The sequence below is a fragment of the Aphelocoma coerulescens genome, chromosome 5 (assembly GCF_041296385.1).
Source record: "Aphelocoma coerulescens isolate FSJ_1873_10779 chromosome 5, UR_Acoe_1.0, whole genome shotgun sequence".
In the NCBI taxonomy this organism is placed as follows: domain Eukaryota; kingdom Metazoa; phylum Chordata; class Aves; order Passeriformes; family Corvidae; genus Aphelocoma; species Aphelocoma coerulescens.
Window position 1 is genome coordinate 31125918 of NC_091019.1, and position 24002 is coordinate 31149919.

The 24002-nt window shown below is 40.7% G+C and overlaps 2 protein-coding genes across 4 annotated transcripts in view; one reads left to right on the top strand and one right to left on the bottom strand.

Moving 5' to 3' along the window:
* MIDEAS (mitotic deacetylase associated SANT domain protein) overlaps positions 1-7321 on the top strand; it is a 55594-nt gene extending 48273 nt beyond the window's left edge. For all 3 annotated transcript variants that reach the window (XM_069017461.1, XM_069017462.1, XM_069017463.1), the window contains exons 11-13: positions 146-325; positions 725-924; positions 2257-7321. In XM_069017461.1, the coding sequence (XP_068873562.1) occupies positions 146-325; positions 725-924; positions 2257-2467 (591 nt within the window). In that variant the 3' untranslated portion in view covers positions 2468-7321. The remainder of the gene's footprint in view (positions 1-145; positions 326-724; positions 925-2256) is intronic.
* A 1214-nt stretch (positions 7322-8535) lies between these two features.
* Positions 8536-23746, bottom strand: DNAL1 (dynein axonemal light chain 1). Its single transcript, XM_069017464.1, has 8 exons — positions 23666-23746; positions 21109-21147; positions 18124-18233; positions 17371-17426; positions 15787-15842; positions 14427-14553; positions 13870-14013; positions 8536-12527 (listed from the first exon to the last, which is right to left on the bottom strand). The coding sequence occupies exons 1-8, from the start codon at positions 23666-23668 to the stop codon at positions 12466-12468; spliced, it is 597 nt and encodes a 198-aa protein (XP_068873565.1). The 5' UTR covers positions 23669-23746; the 3' UTR covers positions 8536-12465.
* Between the last annotated feature and the right edge of the window lie 256 nt (positions 23747-24002).

Consider the following 24002-nt stretch of genomic DNA (forward strand, 5'->3'; position numbering starts at 1 on the left):
GTTGTCTCATTTACTGGTAATATCAAAAGCACAAGCAATCTGGCTTCTCCACAGGAGTCCAGACTCACAAACTTGTGTCCTGTGTCACATAATGACATTTACTTACAGACATCAAAATTAACAGTTCCTTTATCTTCTGGTGAAGAGTTCCCATAGGTTTGCACGTGTTCTTCCTCTCAGAAGGGACATCTTCAGTGAGGAACAGGGGCATGTGGAGGAGGAGGAGGAAGAGGAGGAAGAAGAGGAGGCAGAGGAAGGGTTGGATAACAGAAAGAGGAGTGCAGATGCTCTGAAAGATGAACAGACACTACAAGATGGTGTAATAGTAAGTGGTGCATTGTGCATGTTGTGCTTTCTATGCCACCTTCACTCTGCAAATAGTTTAGAAAACAGGTGGGCAGTTCCAGATGCAAAAAGTTTCCATCTCTTAACTTTTTCTGGAGCAAGAGATTGAGCTGAGGTAGCTCAGAGTGTTGCTATCAACCAGACTGTGTGCTGTCATGGGAGAACTGGGATGTGTAAGGTGGAAAAATGCAATGTATTCTTTGTGGCTGGTGCACACAGAGGGCCATGATGAGAAATGTCCTTAAAATAGCCTGAAGACTTTCTCATTAAATAAAACCTTTGTCTGGAATAAGTGAAACACTGGAGCTCAGCCACTGTCTTCCTTCTGATGCTGGGTTTTAAGTGTCACTTTGCCTCAACTCCTCTCCTCTTTGCAAAGGCCAATGACACCAATATGAGGCGTCAAGAGGCAACTGTCATGAGCAGAATTGGGAGGAAGCCAAGGGAGACAACAGTGAAGCCTCGAAAGCCTATTACTGCTCCAGTGCAGAGAAAGAAGAGGAAACAGAAGATAAAATCAGATGCTACCAGTAAAACACAAAACACAGAAAACACATTTCCATGTAAAAAGTGCGGCAGGTAAGACCAACTCTGCTTCCAGCAACAGTCACAGAATCACAGGAGGGCATCTCCTGTAGAAGCTTTTTCTCAAATGAGCTTTTAGTCTTTCTATTTAGGCCATAGACATTGGCAATAATTTTAATGACATTGCCCCACTAATACTTGCAAATTAAGGGTTGTTTTTCCTCAAATGGCATGAGACACCTGCATTTCAACCGTGTACAGTATTTGGTGTTAAGCTGCACTTTCAAGCAGCTGCTGTATTGGCCCTCTGTAATGCTTACATTTTTGTAATGAGAAGTTTCTATGTATTTGCTAGATCACATATTAAGAACATGGTGTAGACTTAAGAACAGTGGTGTAGAAACACAAGACACTAGCATGGTTATAGCAGCAGCTATTATGCCAGTAGGTACATAGTTCCCCTGGTTACATTTGCAGCTGTCTTTGGTGGATGTCAAATATATTTGTATTTCCTCACACAACTTTAGTAGTTTTTGTAGGTGCGTTGCCAACAGAATAATAACTGTCAAGAAAATTCAGTTCCCTACATAAGTTGCTTACTCTTAAAACAACAGTCTTGTAATACCACTGGTTATCCCTTTATTTAAAAAGATACTGAGCTAGGGGATGGCAAAAACTGCAATCTGTGTCCAGTTACATCACCAGGGATGTGACAGATTCCTCTGATGCTGGAACTTTGCTGAAGGCACCCTGTCTCTGTGCCCATGGGGAGCATGTGGCATTGGAAAGGGCAGTGCTGTGAGAGGTCAGGCAGTTAGGATTTGGTCTTGGCCTCTGACACAGGACAAGCAGACAAGGATTCTTAATGGTGTCTGAACTTCACTTGTGGCGTTTGATGCAAAGTCCAAATAGTTAATGGTGGAAGATGGAGGAATAGATCACAGAAATGTGAAGTCAGAAGGAAAAAGCTCAAACATTTCGAGCTGTGTGGACAAGGCTCCGGAGTGGCATTGGGCTGTCATTTGCCTCCATGCTTATGGTACTGTTGCAGCACAGGGGTACACCCGAAAACTAGGGCCCTGTTGTGTTAAGCAGCATGTGCATAATTCAGATACTGCCCCTCTGAATTCAGAGCTGAATGAGAAATGGCCACAGTAAGAAATACAGCAAGTGGTTTGAGGGTGCTCAGGATCTCCTGCTAGCATTGCACCTTGTGCTGCCGCACGCCAAGTGATGTTTGCTGTAGGTGCTCTATCTCAGAGCCAGCGGGAGTTCCGGAGCCGAAGCTCACGAACTCGAGGCCGGAGCAGCAGAAGCTCTTTTGGAGAAGTGATGAAAGAGGCCATAGGAGGGGCCAGTGCTAATGTACATGTGTGCCTTCCTCAGGGTGTTCTACAAGGTGAAGAGCCGCAGTGCTCACATGAAGAGCCATGCAGAGCAGGAGAAGAAGGCGGCGGCGCTGAAGCAGCAAGAGAAGGAGGCAGCGGCGGCGGCAGCAGCAGCCCGCAGCCAGGTCCAGCAGGAAGAGAGCAGTGACAGTGGGAGCAGCAGCAGCGGGAGCAGCAGCGCCAGCTCAGATGAGGACGGAGAAATATAGCAGCAGACCAGAAGTGGAGGGAGTAGCAAGGCTGGACCCAACCTCCCTCTTGGTGGTCTCACGTATTTTTGCTTGCACTTTTCTTACCTGAACCATCAGGTCTCGGAGGTTTCAGTGCTGCCATTTCCTCATGTCACATGTTCCACTTCACCTTGCCAGTACTGACCAAGCCAGAACGGTGGATAACAAGATTTGTTTAAACTTGGATTTTTTTTTAAGACTAATAAGATTTCTATTCTATTTATAATGATATCCGAGGTACATAATAGAACAATGTCACCTGCAGTGGAAGTAAGTTCTCTCAGGTCAGTCAGACCTTTCTTTTTGTTCTTGTCAGGAATCATGGTAGTGGGACTCTTGGATATAAAGGTTTCCAGACTGGAGCAAGAAAATGAAGCTCTGCTCTGAGCTAAGTGTATCCAGTTACTGTGACACTTGTGATTTCTAGTTGTTTCCTTTCTCAGCAAGTTCTTCTTCTTTTTATGCTTTCCTGCCTTTCTTTCTGAGCAGTTATTCAGGCAAACAACAAGCTTTGTGGAAAGATGGTGTGCACTTTTGACCTCTGTTTCACAAAAATGAAAAGTGGGATAAGCAAGACAGTCTTCTTCCTTTTGAGAGGAAGTTTCTTTTTCAAATGGAAGCCTAAGGTCATTTATCTTATGGCATTAAGAATGTAGCAATGAATATAAAAATATCCTGTGGGATTAGAGTAGCCACAGGCCTTGCAGGTTGTCTCATCTTGGAAGACGAAATAGTCAGCCTTTGATTAACTTAAAGAAGTCTGGGCTTCACAAGTGCAATTTGAAATGAAAACTGCTGGATTTGAATTTGCATAAATGGGAGCAAGTTTGTTTAATGAAAATGAACCCAGATCTTCTTGTGTGCGGGATTGTGTGCACCTCAGAAATGGGAGGAATGGACTCTCATCTCCAGCAGTGATCCCTCTGTGAACATTTTTACCTCTCAATATCCTCTTCTGTCTTGTAGCAGCCCTCATTTACTCCTTGAAATTGCCATCATCAAGCTTTTGTGGTGGGGCCCTAGTTTCCCTGATAGCTGCTGTCAGACAGTATGTACATGCAGGAGAAGCTTGTCACCTATTTGTACACCAGTGGGCTGGGCAGTGCTGCCTGCTGGGTTGTCCTGGTATGAGCAGTGCTCTTTGCTGAAAGGCTGATTCTTCTTTCAGAACTGACACAAGCTAGTAGCCCAAAAAGTCTAGCCACCAAAAGCTCCTGGTGAAAGAGTTAAGAAGAAGTGGCCCAGGTGACAGATGTTAGATTCGCACAGGATTGTTCTGTACATCTTTATAAGCCCACATTTATCATTTTTTTGTAAGGATGCAGAGAATCCCTTGTGCTTCGTGGGCAGCTGGTCCCAGCCTGTAGCCTAGCTGCCCAGTTCCCTCCCTCCATCCAGTCCTTAGGAGCAGCACTGATCCCCAGCTTCTTGGGTGCTGGCACTGTGTCAGACCAGACCTGTACTGAAGGAGCTGATTGCTCCTGCCTTCCCCAGCAAGGATCCAGGAGATGTTGTTGTATGTGAACTACAGAGTGTGCCTGACTGGCAGATTTTTTTTTTTTTTAATCTTGACCCTTCCAGCTGCTAGATAAATTCCTGGTTAACTATGGAAAGAGGCTCTAACTCCAGCATGTCGTCTGTCACTCTTCTTGCCCTGTAGTTTTATGCAACTATGATGGCTTGGCTCTCTTGTTTGGGAGACTGTATTGTACAATGTTTGCTTTGATGTATCTATGCCTTTGCATAGAATCCTTTTTCTGAATAGCAGAAAGAGTTAATACTCTTGCAAAATCAGGAGGAACACCATTAAGGACTGCACTTTTTGCAAAGTTGACACTTTCACCTGTAAGTGTTCAATTTTCTGTCAAGATTGTATTTTTCATTCCTATCAAAACTGGGTTTTATGTCAGCATTTGGATGACTGTTCCATGTTCCATGTGTATGGGTCTTATTGACTAACCAGGCTGTGGAAGCAGATGGCACATCATGAACTGTTAAAATCATTCAAAAACTGCAAAGAACTAAAAGCTGCTTCTTTAAAAAGAAGCTTAAGCAAATCAGTCTTCCTATTAAGGGTTTCAGTGTTGATTGTTACCTTTTTTTCTTTTATAAATTGGAGAAAATGCTTGTCTACCATTATTGTAGGGCCCTTGCAGAGAACAGAAGCTTTAGCACACTGTGTCTGGAGGGACAGTAGGTAAAACAACTGCAAGCATTATTACAGTCTTCCAAAGGCCACATCTTTCACTGATTCTCCCTATTTTAGGAAACTGATATAATTTTTCCTCTCATCAAGGACAAGCCATTGAGGTGCTGATTAGAACAAATCAGAGATTTTCTTTATTTGCAGAAAAATGTTGTGTATATTATGTACTGATTCCAGTACTGGTTGTTCCTCTCCCACCCTGCTGCAGTATAAGGTAGAAGAGAACAGGAAACCTGGACACAGTCTGTCACTGGAAGAAAATCAGGAAAGGGCTTTTTCTGAGGCTAACCTCTATAACAGCTGTGGGTTAGCAGGGCTGACCACAATCAGGTAAATGTGCCAAGTAAGTGGCATCAAGTTGGAATGTTTCTGAGCATATTTTTGAATTGCTAGTAGCCACCAGAAGACTTCTTTTCTGGCATGGTAGTAAGGAAAACAGCTCCTCCAAGTGTCATCTTAAAAAACAAACAGGCAAGCCAAGCCTGCTGCCCACTGGCTTATGGTAGGAGTTTGGAATTGATCCTGCATTTGAATTAGATCCTGCCTACTAGCAAAAGTTGGCAGGGAATTGTTTTTTAAAAAAAGAACAAAACCAAAACCCAAACACCAACTCCCATATTCTGTGGACAAAGCATTTGGATGGAATTTATCTAATCTGGAATGAGTTATGTCCTACTCTTGAGTGGCTCTTTACTGCAGCACAGTGTTAATTTAAGTTGGTGTTATTCCAGTTAAGATTTAAAAAAACCCACTTCAAACAAACAAAATTCTTGTCAATGTTCTGTTGATATGTCTGTTTTAAAACTCCATGCTCATTATTTTCCATCCTTTAAAGGCCTGTTGATTGATCCCCATTTAGTGTAAGGGTTTGCTGCTAATTTAGAAAACGGGCAGTAAAAAGTCACTGATTTGAACGAGGTGTCTCTTTGCTTTAGCTCTTTTATATGGGAACAAAAATAAGATTTATAGAGTCAATTCTGTAAATGTGTACTAATAGATTCGCCTTTTACAGTGCACGATCAGGCTTCAGGTGGTCATATAGTCAGATGGCAGTTTCAAAACCATTACCTACTTGAGTCTTGATGCCAGCATAGGGCATCACAGAGATGCAGCAACAGGTCACGTTGTGCCCTGATCATGTACTGCTGCCTGTGCTTCTGCCTGCCCTTTACAGAGAGATTCAGTCTTTCAGGTTTGTGATTGCATGGGATAGCATCTGAGTTTTGTAAGACTGTGTGTGTATGTAATTACTAGATAGATGCATGCACTTGTGATGCGTATCTGATATAGCTGCAGGTGTTTTGCAGTCTAGCTGCAAGAACCACTCTGCATTTTAATTTATTTGATGTTTGTTCATTTACTGATACAGGTGATGGTATCAGAGAGAACTTGGCTCTGTAAATTGAAGGCCTACAGATTTTCACTCAGCTGTGCAGGACCATGGACTTTTGCTGGCTAGAAACAGGTAGGGATGTAGCTGCTTAAAGGCAGGGCAAAAATAGAAAAATCAGAAGCTTAAAGGTAACTCATCTGTTAAACCCATTGTAGACAAAGTCCAAATTAACTAAAAATACTCTCTGATTTATCAAACGGAGGCGTTTGGTCATTTTTATCATTACAGCAATCTTAGATTAAAATCAACATTCAAAAAAAGTGTTTCCTTAACCACAAATGTGGTTTCTCATTCTCAGCAGTTATACACTTCTTAATTCTCTTTCAGGCAGTGGACTAGATGGTTCCTCCAGATACATACTGTATTTTAAAGAAACAGGAGTAGGAAGGACGATAGCCATAGGAATCTTGTCTGCTTTCATACAATGGCACATTTAGTCCAGTGCTTACCAGAAACTGATCACATTTTCCCACACAAACTTTCTCCCTGCTTTATCTTCTGCTGTATGTCTGGAAGTTTTTAAAGCTTTAAAGAGACAGAGAAGCAAGTCTATCAATCATGTTTGATTTCGGGGGGTGGGGGTGAGTTTCTATGTAAATTCGTCACTTGGGTTCAACTGCTTTACTTTCCCTCCTTCTCACCTGTGTCATATGTTAAGAAGACACAAACTTTGAATCCCAAGCTGTCTAAGGATCTTTCTTTCCAAGACTAAGATTCCACTGACAGCTGAGCCTAAAAAAACCCTTAACTTCTCCAGATTAGAAGACAACATATATTTTTATAGAAATGTAATTGTGTATTTTAAAAAAGTTTTCTGCAGCTTCTCCACATGTATTTTTCCCCTTGTAGTTCAGATTTGATATAAACTTTTTTTTGTGTTCATTCTTTTTATGTTCTGTTTTTAAATTTGTAGTCAAAGCTTTGGTGTACTGTACAGGAGCAGTCAGCCTTTGTAATTACTGTATAAATGCTTTATAATAAAGTATATTACTTTTATTTTAACAAGTGAGCAGACACTTCCTTTTGCGTGTCTGCTGCCTAGGGCACCTTTTAAAAGACTGTTACATGTTTAAAATGTACATATATAAATATATTTACCTGTTGCTGTACAGTTGTGATAGACTTGACTGAATTTATTTTTTGTGTGCTTTTTTATAAAATATTAATACACTAAAGGAAATCTTGCTGATGTGATTGTAATGTACTATGTAACTTATTTACTTAATATCCTCTATATATCTAAAAAACCTTTTATTAAATGAGGTTTAAAAAATAGTTTCTTAGCTGCGTTTTTTGATGGTGTGAGGGAGTGGCTGGGAGTTTGTGCGGGCTGTGGTGCACAGGAGGCTGTCACAAGTCCTTCTGTTTTGGTACTTAACCTTTTAGTTAACTAGGCTACACAGGTGTTCTCACAGCTATAGGCATGATGTCTTTAAAAGCTACAAATGCTACATAAAGCAGGTGGCAGAAATGTGTATCAGTGCCTGACTGGTCTTCTGTGAGATTGCACCTAGGATCTAAGGCAGCATACCTGTTAATTTGCACTGACCTTTTCAATATTCTTGGCAAAGCTGGCAGGAGAAAGACTCAGCCCAAGACATGAAAACACTAATTTTTTCAGCTTAGTGTAGAAGTCCTTGCTTTAGTTTAGTCCTGTGCCTGTGGCAGTTGATCAGCAGTAGTGTTTGGAGAAAAAAATGTTATTTTGCCTGGTGTGCAGAAGAGACAGGGAACACCGAAGCCTTCACTTGAGGTAACAGACCAGGACTTTCAGGCTTTAAGTAATGCATTTGCATCCCTGTCAAAGCCAGCTGGCAAAAGTGCTGAAGTTTAGTACTTTGCATAAAAACTGAGGCTGTGCAAACAAACCTTAGACAATGAAAAAACCCACACATTTTGAGCATTTTGGGTTCTATCTTTTTTTACTGCTGGATCTAAGCCCAAGCTTCTGGAATTTATTCCAGCTACTGAAAGAAACCTTATATAGCATTTTAGTGATTAGTAAGTTTTGAGTTAGTGGTATTGTGAGGAATTCTGCAGTAACTCCCTGTATGTTTTCTAAATAGCATTACAGGCATCGCTGTGGGATGCTGCTCTTGTCATTATTGAGACCAGCTGCTGTGGGGTAGAAAGAGTTTTCTTTATATCAGAGTTTTGAAATTACATTTCAGTGACATGGTCTACCGAAGGCTAGAGTTTCTATTAGAGAGGCTTATGAATCAGTTAGCCTTCCCCCATCTGGGTTTAATGGAACTGATTGTGTATTACTGTTAGCAGAATTTAAATTCAAAGTGAATTAGTAATTTTGTACTGAAGAAAGATCAGCCATTTCTCAACCTTACTTGGATATTTTTCCCCATATAGCAGCAGTAGACTTTTCTCTTAGGACCTAAGAATAAATTCTGACAACCAATGTCATAAAAGATTGAAAAATATTTATGTATCAGATGACAACAAACACAATATATCAGCATTTTAAAAGCCTTAAGTTATTTTCTATTCTAAAATATAGAGGCAATAAGGAACAGCATTTACATGCTATCATACTATAAATACATTGCTCCCTGAGCAGCTAGGAAAGTTTAATGAGAACAGAATTTAGTTTCCAAATACTCTTCACAAGCTGAACTATTTTGTTACACATCAGCCAAAGACATTTGTATAAAATAAGGTTATATTATTTTTTAACAAGTTTCACAGAATAACATTTATAAACATAGGCCTAAATAATTTAAACACAGCAAATTTAACAGCTTTTCGTGCTACAAAATTTTTGTATACAAAAGATAGCCAAAGGGGATGTTAAAAGTGCTTCTCTTGCTTGAAGGTTTTTCTAGATGAGCCTACACCCGAGTCATCTGCTGGTTCTCAGGTCTCTTCTGTCATTTTTCCTCAGTTCTCAATAATCACTGCATACATCAGCTCTTTGAAGACAGGTGAGTGTGCCAACAAGCAAGCATAAACCTAGCTAGTTCCTACCACTTATTTAATCTTAGGATATTTCTCTAAAGAGTAAAGTGGATGCTAGTCCTCCATAATTTCACTGGGAAAAGCAGAATTTCACATGGCTTGCACATTTTACATGGGTGCTCTTTTCATCCATGAGTAAGAGTGTGCTTACTACTTCACTGGATGTGGTGTGATAGGAAGAGCAAAGTGTACAAGTGAAAGCCAGGCCTCCCAGCATCTCACTCCAATGTCCCTGTGGGCGCACAGGCCCACTGTCACTGTCACTTTACACAGGACATCGTGTAGCACCAGCAATATGCAAACCAGCTCTTTTAATTCTGCCACCTCTCTATGTTTTCCACCACATCCAGTGCATAGTTTTAAAGTGCAAATTTAAAATTTTAGGGAAACTTTACTTTGGAGGAGTAAAAGTTTGGGGGGGTTGGTTTGTTCTTGTGAGTAATCATGGCTCATTAGGCAAAACAAGGTTAAGTGAAGCTTCCAGCTTTGAGACGAAGCATCTCCTGACAAACAAGAGCCACAGTTTATTCTTTTCTTACTGTATTGTTTCAATGAGACTGGCACATCGTTTTTACCAGAAGGGTTTTAAATTATATGCTAAGACTGGATGCTTCCTTCCTTCAAGAATGATTTTTTTTTCCTTTTTGGTGGTATTTGTAATGCAGCCCCCAAAGAAAAGAGCTAGTGAATTTGTGCTGTTCAATCCGTGGAAAGCACCAGTGCCAGCGGGCCACACAATACACCCAGCTCTACCACCATCTACAGTACTTTTTGGACTGATTCCCATAGGTATAACCTCTATTGATCACTTACAAGAGCCAGGAACTGCTCTTATCCCTCACAACATGTCAATGGAGCTGTGTTTCGTTTCAATCATCACAACATAGTCAGAACATGAAGTTTCTATTTTGCTCTCAGAATGCCCCAAAATAGCCAAAGTGTAGAGTATTTGCTGTATCTAACACAACCTTCAGAAATGTACAGACTTAAGCCATATTTAGATATTAAAGAATCAACCAGTATGATCACTTGGCATTGGACTGTGCTCGTCACTCCCTTTTTCTCCTGTCCCATTCACGTGTGGAGCTAACCCAGCCATACACACCACTCTTCCAGATGTGCTGGGAGAGAGCAGGTCCAGAGCTTCAACCACTTTTCTTTGTGGCCAAGCACTAGGAGAAGAGCACCACATGGTCTATTCTGAAAGTATCTCCAAACACAGAGATGAATTTGGCATTTCCCCTTGTTGGGAACATTCAGAAGGCAAGTTTTGAGTCAGTCAAGCTCTGGCTCACATTACCCACACTGTAACTACAGTTGTCAAGGGCACAGCCAGTCTCCTGTGGGCCCTCCCCCAGCAGCTGGGGCCAGTAGGACCTGAGTGTGCCACGGGCTCTGTACTGCCCAAGCACACCCACTTTGCCAGGAGTGGTTGGCTGCAAGTGAACAGTGGCTTGGCTTCAAATGACGCCCATATGAAATGGCTGCTGACTGTAGACACTCTCCTCCATGGTGCTTCTTGGTCAGTGCTGTCTTTACTTATGATAAAGCTAGGAGAATACTTCTAAAGAAATGACACACTAAAATGAAGTTGCCTAAATCCAGTGAACTAGTGAACTAAGGAACTAGTTTCAGGTAAAGAGAACAGCTGCCTGGAAATAAGTTTGTGCTGGGTGAAGAATGTTCAGTTTTTGCCATTGTGCTCTTGACCTTATTTTTAGTAACAGATCCAAATCAGACTCAAACCCCTTCAGCAATTGCCAATTTAAATTGGAATGCTTTAGAATTCCTCTTAATAATCACAAATTAAGTAGCAATATATTGAAACTAAACTGTGATTGTCTTGTAATCATCTACTTCACAGTGTTCACTTAGAAACTGATTAGAAGAATCTTCAATTATACCTGGAGCTTGAGATCAGTACTACTGTTGCCTGGGCCAATTCTACCATTTTATCTCTGAGCTTGACTTCCAAGATTTCAACTCCTGCACATCTTCACAAACAAAATAATTAAGAGTGGCATTCTGCCCCCATCCCTTCTATGCTTGGGCTGGAACCAGCAGATACACTTGTTGCCACTTCAATTTAAAAAAAGATGGTACCACAAATTAGAAGAAAAGCTTGTTAAAAAACCAAAAAGGAACTGCAGAAAAATCTACTCAGGTGACTCGATCTATTCTTCAAAGAGAAGAAGAAAAACCATACTACTGGCATCCCACGGTGCAATCAGGTATGTCTTCATCATTGTTTAATGCTTTTCACTAGAAATGGCCACATAAGGGGGCTTTACTAAAACTGGTTACCCTGCAATATAGCACATACAGTACCTCTTCAATACTTTTTTTACCAGTGCCCTCATCTCATCTCATCTCATCTCATCTCATCTCATCTCATCTCATCTCATCTCATCTCATCTCATCTCATCTCATCTCATCTCTCATCTCTCCATCTCACCTTCCCCACTAACTACATATACTTTCTCTCACTGCTTATACCTGTGCTTTCACAAAAAATGAGTATCCCCAATACCAAAATTTTCTGTCAAGCCCCAGTCTTCTGTTCCCTGTTCTCTGTTACTATCAGCCTGCCTAGCTGTAGGAAGATTCCAGAGCTGAGAAGGATTATGTCCACCAGTGACCCAATCCAAAGCCAGAAACCAGCTGTAGGCTAATAGGCCACTAGTGAGAGACAAAACCCAAAGTTAGCAGGTATTTTAGTGTTACTGAAACCATGCAAAGAATTCCCATTGCCTCCTAAAAATAAATAAATATATAAGTTATACATGGCCTTCTAAGCAACGCAGTTGAGTTCCAATGTGAGAAGCCCATTTCAAGACTTAAAGCCAGGAACAGGCAATCATCAGACCGATACCTTTTTGTGCGTATGTCTGCAACTACTGGGCCTGTTTGGCATAACACTTCAAGGAATGAAAAGGCAAACTCGTATATTAAAAATACTGAGAAAGACCCATGACAAAATTAAACACAACAAAGCTTGTCAGGTGTCTCTAAACCACAACATTGTTCTTTTGGTCTTAGTGTTTCCAATTCAATGTTGGCCAGCAGCACCAAACAAGCTAAAATGGTTCTCTGATAACCCAAGAGTGAACAACAAGCACCACTAATCAGGAATTAAAACCAGCTATGTATCAATTTAAATAAAGATCTCTTGCTAGCCAAACAGCAGGTAAACTCAGCTCCACTAGTCTCTACAGAAGGTGTCATGAGCTTGACAAAACCAGTGTGATCAATTTTTGGTAACTAATTCTTTGGGTGAGAGACTGTGGAGATAAGCTGGTCTTTTAAAAACTGCCCAAAGATTTTTTTCAAACAAATACTTTATAAAAGTTTATGTGCCAAGCTATCTGGAATTACTTTAATAATTTAATACCCAACAAGAAAGTGCCATCAGTTTGCTCCTTCTGCTCCTTCCCCTCCTTCTTCCTCTTCTTCTTTAACAACTAAGGTACCTAGGAGGAAAAAAAAAAAAGGAGGAAGACATAGTTAATGATGATCTACCTGAAAGCTTATCTGTCCTGTTGGAAAGAGTCAAGACTTGTATTTCCTGCCTGATTCTAACCAACATGAACTTCTGCATACCTGAACTGGTCTTAACTTGAAAAGCCTTCAACTGATGAGCTCCTCTGTTGGGATGTTTTTCCAACTTCTTGGGTAACAGGGAATAAAAAGGTACTAATGCATGGTCTGCAAAATCAGCCTCACTTGGTCTTTGGGAGATGCACCAAGTCAGTTCAACTGCTAACAACCAGCCAGCACATCCCGCTTCTCTTGTGGGGCCTTTCCAGGACATACATGCCCAAGTTTTAGTGTGGTTAGTAAGTCTAGCATTGTACTACCCAAGGGTACTTTTTGCCCACAAATACGTGCCCTATTCCATTTTATGTTTTACATTCAAAACTTCTCCTACTACAACAGCAAATGGACCACTGCAGGACAGCCTTCCTGGCAGTGCAATTCTCTCATCAGGCTTCCACTTTCTAATTTTTTTTTTTACTGCAGTTGATCTGGTTTCAGATAGAATCTGGTAGTAGATTTCCTATCCACTGCTCCCTGTAATGAAGCTGTCTCCTCTTATTGACATCCCTACACTCTTCCCTTCCCTGCTGCTCTTCTGACTCTTTCTTAGTGTTACCAGTCCTGCTCTCCCCTTTGCTGCTTTAGTAAACAGGGGATAATAGTGAACAGCTAACATCTCCATTGACAGGAATTAACATATTTAAAAATAGATTTCAACATTATCTAATTTTTAGTGTCTAAACAGTTGAATATCTTTTCCTATCAGTGTCTTAAATAGGAGAGGACAGATCACAAATTGAGGCTTACTGCAGTAATGGAGGGGGATATTCAGGCATTTAAGAAATTTGCATGCAGTTTTGAAAATTTGCTCCTGCATCAAAAGTGAACCAGAGCATATCCCTGTCTATCCCCATTCTCTCATGTCACCTCTTTTGTTGGGAAAACTGTAATTCAGCTTGGCAGATGAAAGCCTTGTTAACTTATTTAATGCTAAATCTTTCAGTTCCCTTATTAGGTATTTGATAAAACTACTTAGGTAACTACAGAATAATGCCCAACTGTAGGTTGCAAGACCACTTGGATTTAACACTCCATAACCCATCAAACACTGTGGCCAGGATCTCAGTAACTACTTCTGAATAACTCCAAAGAGGAGGGAGGAATATTAGTTTCATGGGCACACAAATGAATCTCTGAGGTTATAATTCATTTCCCTGTGGTTATCTTTCTATTAAGCTTTTACCTCACCCCAACTGCCTTGTGCCCCAAACTCACCATCCAGCTTTTTCAGATTGGGTACCCGTTTGGTTGCTTCTTCAATCCAACTGTTCTGATCAGCGGCAAATTTCTCTTGTAGTGGATTTCCTACAAACACCAGCTCCTCTAGTAATGGCAGCTCTGCCAGTCTCACAAACTCTGCTGCAACCACAAAGGTAAAAACACCAACCAGATGTGGAACATGGAAAGCACATCTGCACCACACATTCCTTTCAAACTCAGTGCAAACATGAAGAGCATGGGACACGACAGGAGAGGGACTGCTTGGGATCTAACTGGTGTCAGGTTAAAGAACAGGGATGCGTTTTAAAAGAGGTTGGAGAAAGATGATTCAAAGCATGAACTTAATTGGACTTAGAAGTTAAATTCAATGTTGTAACTATTTTTACTCTCTTGCATGAGTGGATGTTTAGGGATTTTGCACGTGTCTGAAGGCTTGTCAGTTAGAATCAAAGCTCCATGAGATACAGCACTATTTTTCACTTGGTGACTTGAACTTACGCATTCACCATACTACAGGAGAAGTCCCTATGGAGTAGAGATGCATGGCTTACCCCAGTCTTTCACCAAATTATTTGACATATAAAGAATCTTCAGTTTCTTCATTACACGGATACCCCGCAGTTTCTCAATTAAGTTGTATGAGATCCATAGCTCCTCTAAAGTATCAGCAACTGCCTCCTGGAAAATGACAGGACTACTCAGATAAGCAGAAGTACATCTTCCTTATTATCCATACTCTTTCTTCACCTTCTACAGGTCACCTCGCGAGAAAATACTGATTTCCTTGTATTCCGTGAGAATACTCATTTCCTTTTAAGCAGGTCCTGAATTATTATGCATGGCAAACACTCATGGGAATTAAAAGCAAAATTATATATGCAAATATATGTAAGGAGGACAGAAATCACTATATTAGAATAGAATAAGACATAGGTGGCTGGAGTAGTTCTTAAGGCTTAGGGGCAGAGGAGACAAATCTCCCTATTTGTGCACTGCAAGCATATATGAAGAGAATGCAATTCAACAAGTGCTTTGGAAGGGATGTTATGCAGTGTGAGAGCATTATTTATTCTGGTACATTCTGGTATGTTTGTACCTGCTGGCCAGAAATCACATTCATAAGCCTCTCAAAAGACAGGTTTTTTAAAACCAGTCATTACACACTAACTCTGCATTTCACACTTAAGAGATACCGCAGCTCTGAAGGTGAGAGCAGCTTTGAAGAGAAACAGTGTCTCTTGAGAAAGAAAATAATTTATATATTCATTAAAAAAATACTGATTGAAAAAATATTCTTCTGGCCCGAATTCAAACGTAACAAAATTGATCCAATTTTTTCCTCAACAAATTTTGCCCTACTAGGTAGACTCAGTCCTGCTACCATCCTCTCCAAAGCCATATTGCTCCAGGTGCCAGTTAACATAAAAGGGACCGACTCTCAGGAAGTGCATGTTTATAGGACAGCCAATATTGGTATTAAAGAAGCACAGCCTAAGAACCTTCAGATAGAAAATTCGGCATGCAAAAAGTCTGTAGGAATTATACTCATGTAAAGCCAGTGGATCTAAATGGCTTTACAGATAGATGGCAGTTTTCAAATAAAAGTTCTGATCATCTTCATTAAAGACAACAAAATCTCTCTTTCTAAAATTTTTCTGTGTAGTAAATTAGTGTAGCAGAATTTCCAAACATGAAGAGAATTTGAACCAAAAAAAAAGTGAATGATTGTCTGAAAATTCAGAAGCAATGCGTAAGAGTGAACAGAGGATAGCAAAAGGAGAATATAAAAGGTTAGTGCCTAATCTTTTATTCAATTAATTTTATTAAATTCAGCAAAGACTTGTATAAACACAGGGGAATTACCCCACATTCTATTTTGTTAGTGAAGGATTGATACTAAAAAGCACATACCAATCCATTCAAATTCTTTATGTTATTTCTTCCCAAAGACAGAATCCTCAATTTTTCTGTAATAAATTAAAAAAAAAAATCTTGTTAATAAACAGGGTTTTTTTCAATAAGAAGATGCTGTAAGTCAGGTAAAACACCATATTCTGCTTACAAACTGCACTCCAAACAGGCTGCCTTAAGAAAGAATGGCCTAACAGAAACAAAACCTCCTGACCTAAACAGATCAGCAGGAACGGATGTAGGGGAAAGCTGAGAAATACACTCATGAATACAAAGCTGCTCATGTGTAGGTTACCTAGTTGAAATTCAGTCCTGATAAATACTGAATAAAAATTATTATTTTACCTTGCACCTGAACTCTAATTGCTGACCTGCTTCTTTTGATCTTACGTAATTCATATCTCTTCTTCTCCAAGCAGAAGTGGTTCTGATCGTATTTTAAGGCAGCAGATTTGGTTTCTATACTAAAGGCAGCATATAAAGCTGCCTTACAGATGCCTGATGAGAGACATTCAACTTAGTTCTAGTTTGTCTGGCTTTAGCATCAAATAATTGGTATAGAGTGGATGTTTTGAATCTACATTATTATAAATATTTAACATACTTTAAAGGCTTTTAATGTTTTATCCCACTAAAAAATTTCATTGGTTTCACTTCTCTGTATAACTACCTAATTTCTTTTTTCTCATGATAATTACTCAATTGAAGTATTACAGAACAGTTATTTGGAAAGACTACTAGAATATTTTTTCCCTGAAAAAAACTGTACTTCCAAATCTTTTGAAGTTTGAGTTTATTATGAAAAGAAATAAGTTCATCAAGCTCTTTGACAGATCTCTTGGTGTGGAGTTGGAAAGGATGAGATTCCAAGATCCTTATCTATCCAGCTGACATTTTAATGGGAACAGAAAAGCCTGGAAGCTCCACTTCAAAACCTGCAGCCCTTTTCCAGCCTCATGCCACAGTCCAAGTCTTGAGGACAGACCATTAAGACTTGTGCTCCAAAGTCAGTAACCTAAGAGTTTCAAAGAAAGCTGTCTAAGAAAGAGAAGCTCTACTTCTAGACAGGTGGCACATCCATTTATAAAGTATGAACAAAATGAAACTAAGTATATCCAATCCTCTGCAAAGTGGAATGACATTTTTCCATCCAGGTCTACAACACTCCAACCTCACTGCAACCAATAATGCATTTGCAGAGTTGTTGAACAGCAGACTGTCTCCATCAGGAGCATGGAAAATGGTCATGACATCACTCTAGAACTGATTAGGTGTTGAATACCACAGCAAGGCCCACTGGAGGGTACTGAAGTGCTTACTGAGGGGAATTATTTGTTTGTTGCACTGTGATACAACTGTCAAGGCCAGTGCAGGGATACCTGCTTCAATACACCACTGCTGCTCAGCATGCATTCTCCACTAAGACTGATCATTTTAAAGGTCACTTGTAATGTTCTGTGAGGAGGGAATAAAAAAGGATAATAATAGGTATAAATAAAGCTGGACACATATAACAAATGATGGTATATATCCTAACCAGGCAACTAGAAAAGAAACACAATGGACAGCTGGCTTGTCACTTACTTAGGTTGTTCAAGTTGGCGATTCTATCAATGCAGTTTGTAGACAGCGATAGTTTCCTTTAAAAGCAAGAATAATCAATTCACAGTATATAAGGGATCACTACATTGGAAGAGTTCCATGTCCAAACACCACTGCATTAGAAATAATTTTATGTTCTTGTCTCATTAGATGGTGAACTAACTAGTCTGTAAACAGACTCAAAATATCCTCAAACCATCGAGATTTCTTCAACTTTATTTAGCTTCAGGGAAAGTACCATGAGTTACTTACATGACATACTGGATTATCTTTTGATGCCTAGCTTTATCAAGTGCATGGATGTTTATTTCTGAAATTACTCTAATCTCGTTCTGAAAGTCCTGCTCAAATTGCCTCTTTTTTTTCCATGAATTTTGGAGTGGATCATAAATGTGCCAGTTAGCTGACAGACTCCAAACACAGATCTGCAATTATATACTGATACACAATATATATTTTTTCCGGGGACAAATATTAATACATAATCTATCCTAACACCTTCTGAGTTAAGTTACAGGGGCCTTTGAATTAAAAAGGGCAACTATATGTAGAAAGAAAAGCTCAGTTAGGAAAAAGAAGAGGAGGCTGCTGCTTTGAAGACCATTGACTTGACATTGATTTTAAATACCACTTACTACTTGAACATAGTAAATACATATTTGCAGTGGACAGCAGAGAAACTGAAACAAAGAGAGGAGAATATTTTGTTCCCAACAGGTTTTTCATTGAACTTACTCGCAGTTAACAAGAGCAGAAAGAGCACCATCCATCTTCTCCACAGGAGGAACCTGCCCGTACAGTTTCACTTCCTTTGCCTCTGAAGCCTTCTGGCCACTTTTTTCTTCCTAAAGAAAAGAGAAGGTGAGGAAGACACTCACTGCTACATGCAATTACCAAAAACTACTATACTAAAAAAATTCCTCTAAAAGTGATTACTATAGAAGTAACTCCAATATACTACTGGAAAGAAAAAGCATTTTGAGGACTGTTACCAAGATTCCTGCTGGTGTAGCATAAAAAAGGTAAGGCTAGCTTATTTTCAAGATATCAAAAGAACTTACACATTACATATGCTGGTTTTTAAAAGTTGTGTAACAGTTGAGCAATTTAATCAAGGAGTCATCTGCCACAGAGAATGGAGAACAAATGGAAGGCTAAAATTTTTAATTAAGGTATTTCCATGGAGACTGACATAGAGAAATCTCAGCTAGGGCCAATCTACAGCAGAAGCAGATGTTAAAAGTTCTGACAGAAAAGTTTCCTTCCCACTTCACCCAGAAATCTCAGAATTCATGCCTAACTCACAACACAAACTGAACACAGGGTAGTATCTTTTGGGGGAGAACCTCAACAGAATCACAGTGTTAAGAATCCCCCCCCAAAAAATTCTAATTAGCCATTAAGCAAGAGTGGGGGAAGATGTCACACTTTAGAGAATACAGGAAAAAACAGATTTCCTATTTACAACCTAGATTGATAATTCAGAGCCTTAGAAAAATGGACGTAACTTCAGCATTTAGGTTTATTAAAAATATAGTCTATTAAAGTTCTTAAAATTCGGAAGTGATGGCAATTATTGACTAAACACTTGGAACAAGTATCTATTTAGAGTAGCAGCAGTTTTGACAGCTGCCTCCCTGCCAGCACAAAGGGAGCATTTTGTCAGTTCACTCAGTGTTCAGTGCAGGGACTGGAGGTCCATTAACAAAGGAGAAATCCTGGCGCTTTAAAAACAAGGACTCTTGTTTTCTCCCCCATTTCATGCATCTACTGAAAAGAGAGATAGCTGAGTGTGCCCCAGTTTATATGGCTACTTTGTAATTAAATTAATCATATCCTGTAAGTCTTTTAGTATCCCACTGCAGAACATCAGGTTTTCATAACATTCTTTTTCCTCTTATGCACCCAAAATACTTCAGAAAACCTAATCTAATAAAAAAAATGTTGTCTTGTACATTTATTTATATTCCAGTTTCTGTCCAAATTCAGTGTGACAGTATTTTACTCATAATTAGCGATTTAGCAAATAAGCATGTCAGATGTTTTGCTGGAATATGCCTATACCTGTTCAAACAAAGTAACTATATCAATGGGAAACTTCCATTTTCTTTTCTAAGAACAGCACTGTATCTATTTGTATTTACACTCAGTTTGTAATCAGTCCACTTATACCAACAAATAAAAATACATTTTTCCTTAAAAACATGAAAGGGAGAGAGCTTCCAACACAGACTGTGGCCAGCAGTGAGCATCTGCAGGAAGAAAATTCATCCTGATTGCCAAGTACTTCTGTAAGCAGCTGCATAACCACAATATGCCACAGAGAAAGTATAGGTAGAACAGACATATTTAAGAACAGGTTACATGTTTGCCAAGTTGAAGCTGCTTTGATTTCAAGTTGCTTTGATTCAACTAATGTCACCCTGACTGTAGGGCTTAGGTAAACCCTTATGCCAAAGGGAAGCAAAAAATTCAGAATGCAACACAACACCAAATCCAGTTGTACAAGTCACATGGACCCAGATTAGGAAGAGTAAAAAGAAGATTTAGACCCACCCCCAATAATTTGAACAGAAAAGCAAATTCAGCACTTCATGCCTAACTTTGATGGAAACTCACTGACACAGGCTGATTCTGTCTAAGAGACATGTGACAGAGGAGCAAATGAAAAATAAATCTGTCATAGGAAACATGGAGCTGAAGTTCTGGAAGGCAGAAAGAGTGAGGGAGAAAAAGCAAACTTTTAATATACAGTTCATACCTCTAGTAATGCTAATGTCTGCAAGTCGTTGCATTCTAGTTCTTACTAGGAGAGCAGGAGTGAAGTTTGTGGGATATACCAACATAACTGGAAAACCCCTGAAATACTGAAGGTACTAAACAATGATAAAACTCAAAATGGAAGCAATCTTCAGTCACAGGCTAGTACCTTGAGCTTCTGGCTTTCAAGTGTACCTGCCCACACTCTCACATCCAGATCTTCTAGAGACCAAAACATTTATAAATCCTTGCTCTAGCAGCTGGCCAGAATTAGCAGGGAAGCACATGTACACCAGACAGCACATCTGTGCCTTTATCTAAAATTCAGAGACTGGGGAAAGATTTTCACTGGTTTTACTGGACAATGAACCTGACCCTAGAGCATCCTGCCTCATCATTTGAAATTACATCTGCATCCTGGCCAACACACAGCTTTCTGGAACACCAGGTCAGCCACCACCAGACAAATGAGCTTCTGCATTAACACAGTTACTTTAAGAAGAAAAAAACCCCAAGAAATTCATTCTGAGTTAAGCTTTGCACAACATGAGGCACCATATGTCAAAAGACATGTAGAAGTTTCACTGAATTCAGTACGGTGAGAATTTCATACTTGTTTATTCTATGGGAAGGACTGCACTTAGGTAAAGTGAACAGAGCATAATTAAAACATAATACCTTCCCAGCTCTGAATCTCTTTGTGGCTTCAGGCCAATGCACATTCAGCAGAACAAGACAGGAGGGCAAAACAGACTAATCTTTAGTAGTTGTATCAATTTAACAGGAACATATAGAAAGTCCAACAGAATGTACTATACAACAACAACAGTAATCATCATTTTACTTTGTGAAACTTCTTAAGGCAGATGTTTCAAGCAAACATTTCTTAAAACGTTTGAAAAACAAATTTAGCTGAATACAGTCAAACCCTGCACCACTAGACACTGTTCTAGTACTTACCCATCTGGCTAGAGCTTCTTTGATGGTCGTTGCTTTTGCCTAAAAATGAAACAAATTTAAGTGAATATTCACTGAAATTTTTAAGTGGCTTGTTCACTGCAAATCTATTTCCTCTCCCTGCCCTCTCCCTATCCTGCTTGTTTGGCCCCCCTTCTACCACTCTCCTGTATTATCTTGGGTCAGCCAAGTCAAAGAAGTTAGAAACCCCCAGTATCCCATAGTTTTGTTTTCTGGGGTACTTTGCTGCATTTTCAGAAGCAAACATTGGGCTTAATGTCAGGACATTCCTGATCTTACTTTCTGCCCCATGGCACACTGCTTATCAGCTTTTATGGTGAAATTCAATTCAAAAGCATAAGAAGTTACTGCACTGAAAATTGCAGTCTAATGCTCTTAAACCCTCACACTTTCTATCACACATTAGCAACTTCCTGTCTGAAAGCAAGTCTGTGACCAGACAATGATACGGCCTCTTAAAATTCACTGAAGAAAATGAGGTACACCTTGCCAAAACTCAAGAGCAATCTGGATTGTATATATTTGGGGTTTCTTTCCAATTGTTTTGCATTGAGTTACACCATGCAATGTGAAAACATGTATTAATCAGTTTGGAAAAACCTGAGAGCTGCTTTTGAAGGCTTTTTAAGGCTTTTTAAGGACTGACCCACTTTCTGTAGTCACTAGCTCATACTTTTCTGCCTCACATCAGAGTCTTAGTGAAACCACACAAAGATATCCAAAACAATAATATATAAACAACGTATAATGCTTCTCTAAACGTTAAACATATTCCAAGATATCTTTTAGACTAAAAAGGTTTCAGAGATCAACCTTTTACAAACACTGATCAACAGCCTTCTTTCTACAAATACAGGAGGACTCTAGTTCTGGCATCTCTGTTGCTCTTAAGTGTAGCAGTACATGTGGATAAAAGCAGCCTGTCAGGTAATCAGATATATAACCCCCACACACTATAAAAGTTAAAGCCAACAAACTAACTTCCACCAAACACCTTACAGGCAGCTACCTCAGTCACAGAGCTTTAGTGTTGGGTACTTTACTCTTGACCACAGGAAACTCTAGTCCCACCAGTAAAAGGCAACAGCCAAGGCAGCTGCATATAAAAAATGGCCACAGCCACTGAATACCCAGCAACAGCCTAAGAGCCAGCAACATCAGGGTGCCTGAGTGTGCATCTCAAACATCAACATGCACCTCCATTTAGACATCCTCAGATGTCCCAGCTGTTTCTGCCCATTGACAGGCATTCATTTCAATCTGGTCTATACCAATTGATAGCTAGCTCTAAATCCCATTGGACATGACCTGCAAACTTGTGCCACATCAGTAGCTCCCCAGTGTCTGCCAAAGATGAACATCTGCATGACCTCCTCTGGTTCAGAAGATCACATCCCTAAGTTCCCACTACAAAAGCCTCATTCAAGCCTATTAACAGCTACCACTGTGCCAGCAAAAACAGCTGTCTTCCAGTTAATTGGGGTTTTTTGGGCAGGAACTTAATTGTCTTTTTCATACTTACGGCAGCCAATCACCACAGCACTTGGGTATGTGATCTCAGCCACTCATGTTGAAGGCAGAAATGCATTTATAAGACCAGTGCCTGCTGGTGTTTCAAAGTCATGCCTAAAACCAGTTTGGACTTTAAAGCTATTCATCCATGTGAGCACAAGGAGCAGCTTCTTCCCTGACCTCTACTGACTTATCTCTGCCGTTTTGATGGAAACATGGACACCAGCACAGTGGGTTATCTGGAGAGCACATATCAGGGGCTTCATTTTCTTTGAGGCACACTTAAAATTTCTGCTGGTAAATCAGATATCTTCTGCCACGGGAGGTTACTTAAGAGAAACTTCTCTCCAAGAAGCTTATCTGCAGGGTTCTTCTACCTGCTTATTGAACAATTTTCTACAGGTATTTAGACTAAAGAAAGTCATAATACTTGAGATACTCAAAATTCCAGGGTGACCAATGGTCAGCATCAACATGGCAGGAACAAGAAACAGAATCTCTTAAGGGGAAAAAATAACCACACCTGTACTAGTAATAGTTGTAACAAAAGATGTATTTCCCCCCCCCCGCCCAAAACATGGCAGTTGAACACAGAGTATTTCCAAAATTTAGATCCCCCCAGGGCAAAGCAAAATAGCAACACTTCGCCTTTATTTGCAGACATTTATTTGTATGTTAAATAGATGAAATCGGAATTGCACAGCAACAGATACCAAGCTAATCGCTGTAGTGATGGCCGATACTGCCGCCTTAAAACCACGTAATAACTGAGGTTTGTGAGACTCCCCTCCTTCGTCGCTTATCCCCGAAATCCCCCTTTCCCAAGGCACAGCAGCAGGCTACCGTCCCCCGCTCAGCCGCCGCCCCGAGCCCCACGCTGCCTCCCGGACGGCTCTCGCCGAGCCCGGGCTGCCCGGCGGGGCCCGGCCCGCGGGGGGCTCCGCGCCGCCCCTCAGTGCCGCCGCCGGCCCGGGGCCCGCTCAGGCCCCCGCCGCAGCCCCCGCCGCCGCCCGGCCGCAGGACTCACCATGGTGCCGTTGCTACCGCGAACGCTCCGGTTGCTACGGGCGCGGGGAACGCCCCGCCCGGAACTCGCGTAGCGGGCGGCAGCCCGCGGCGCCTTGTGGGACGTGGCGGGGCTGGCCCTGGCCTTGTGCGAGCCCGGCACGGGGCTCACGGCCCACCCGGGGCCTTGTGGAACCCCACGGGCAGCTCCGAGGGCCCGCAGCTGTGGCCGGTGCAGCTCATCCAGCCCCCCGAGCACTCATCTTAATGGAGTGTGATGGGAGTTTGGCCTGGCAGAGAATTACTGTGGCCGGTTCCGGACTCCTCAGTACAAGAGGAGCTACTGGAGAGGGGCCAGC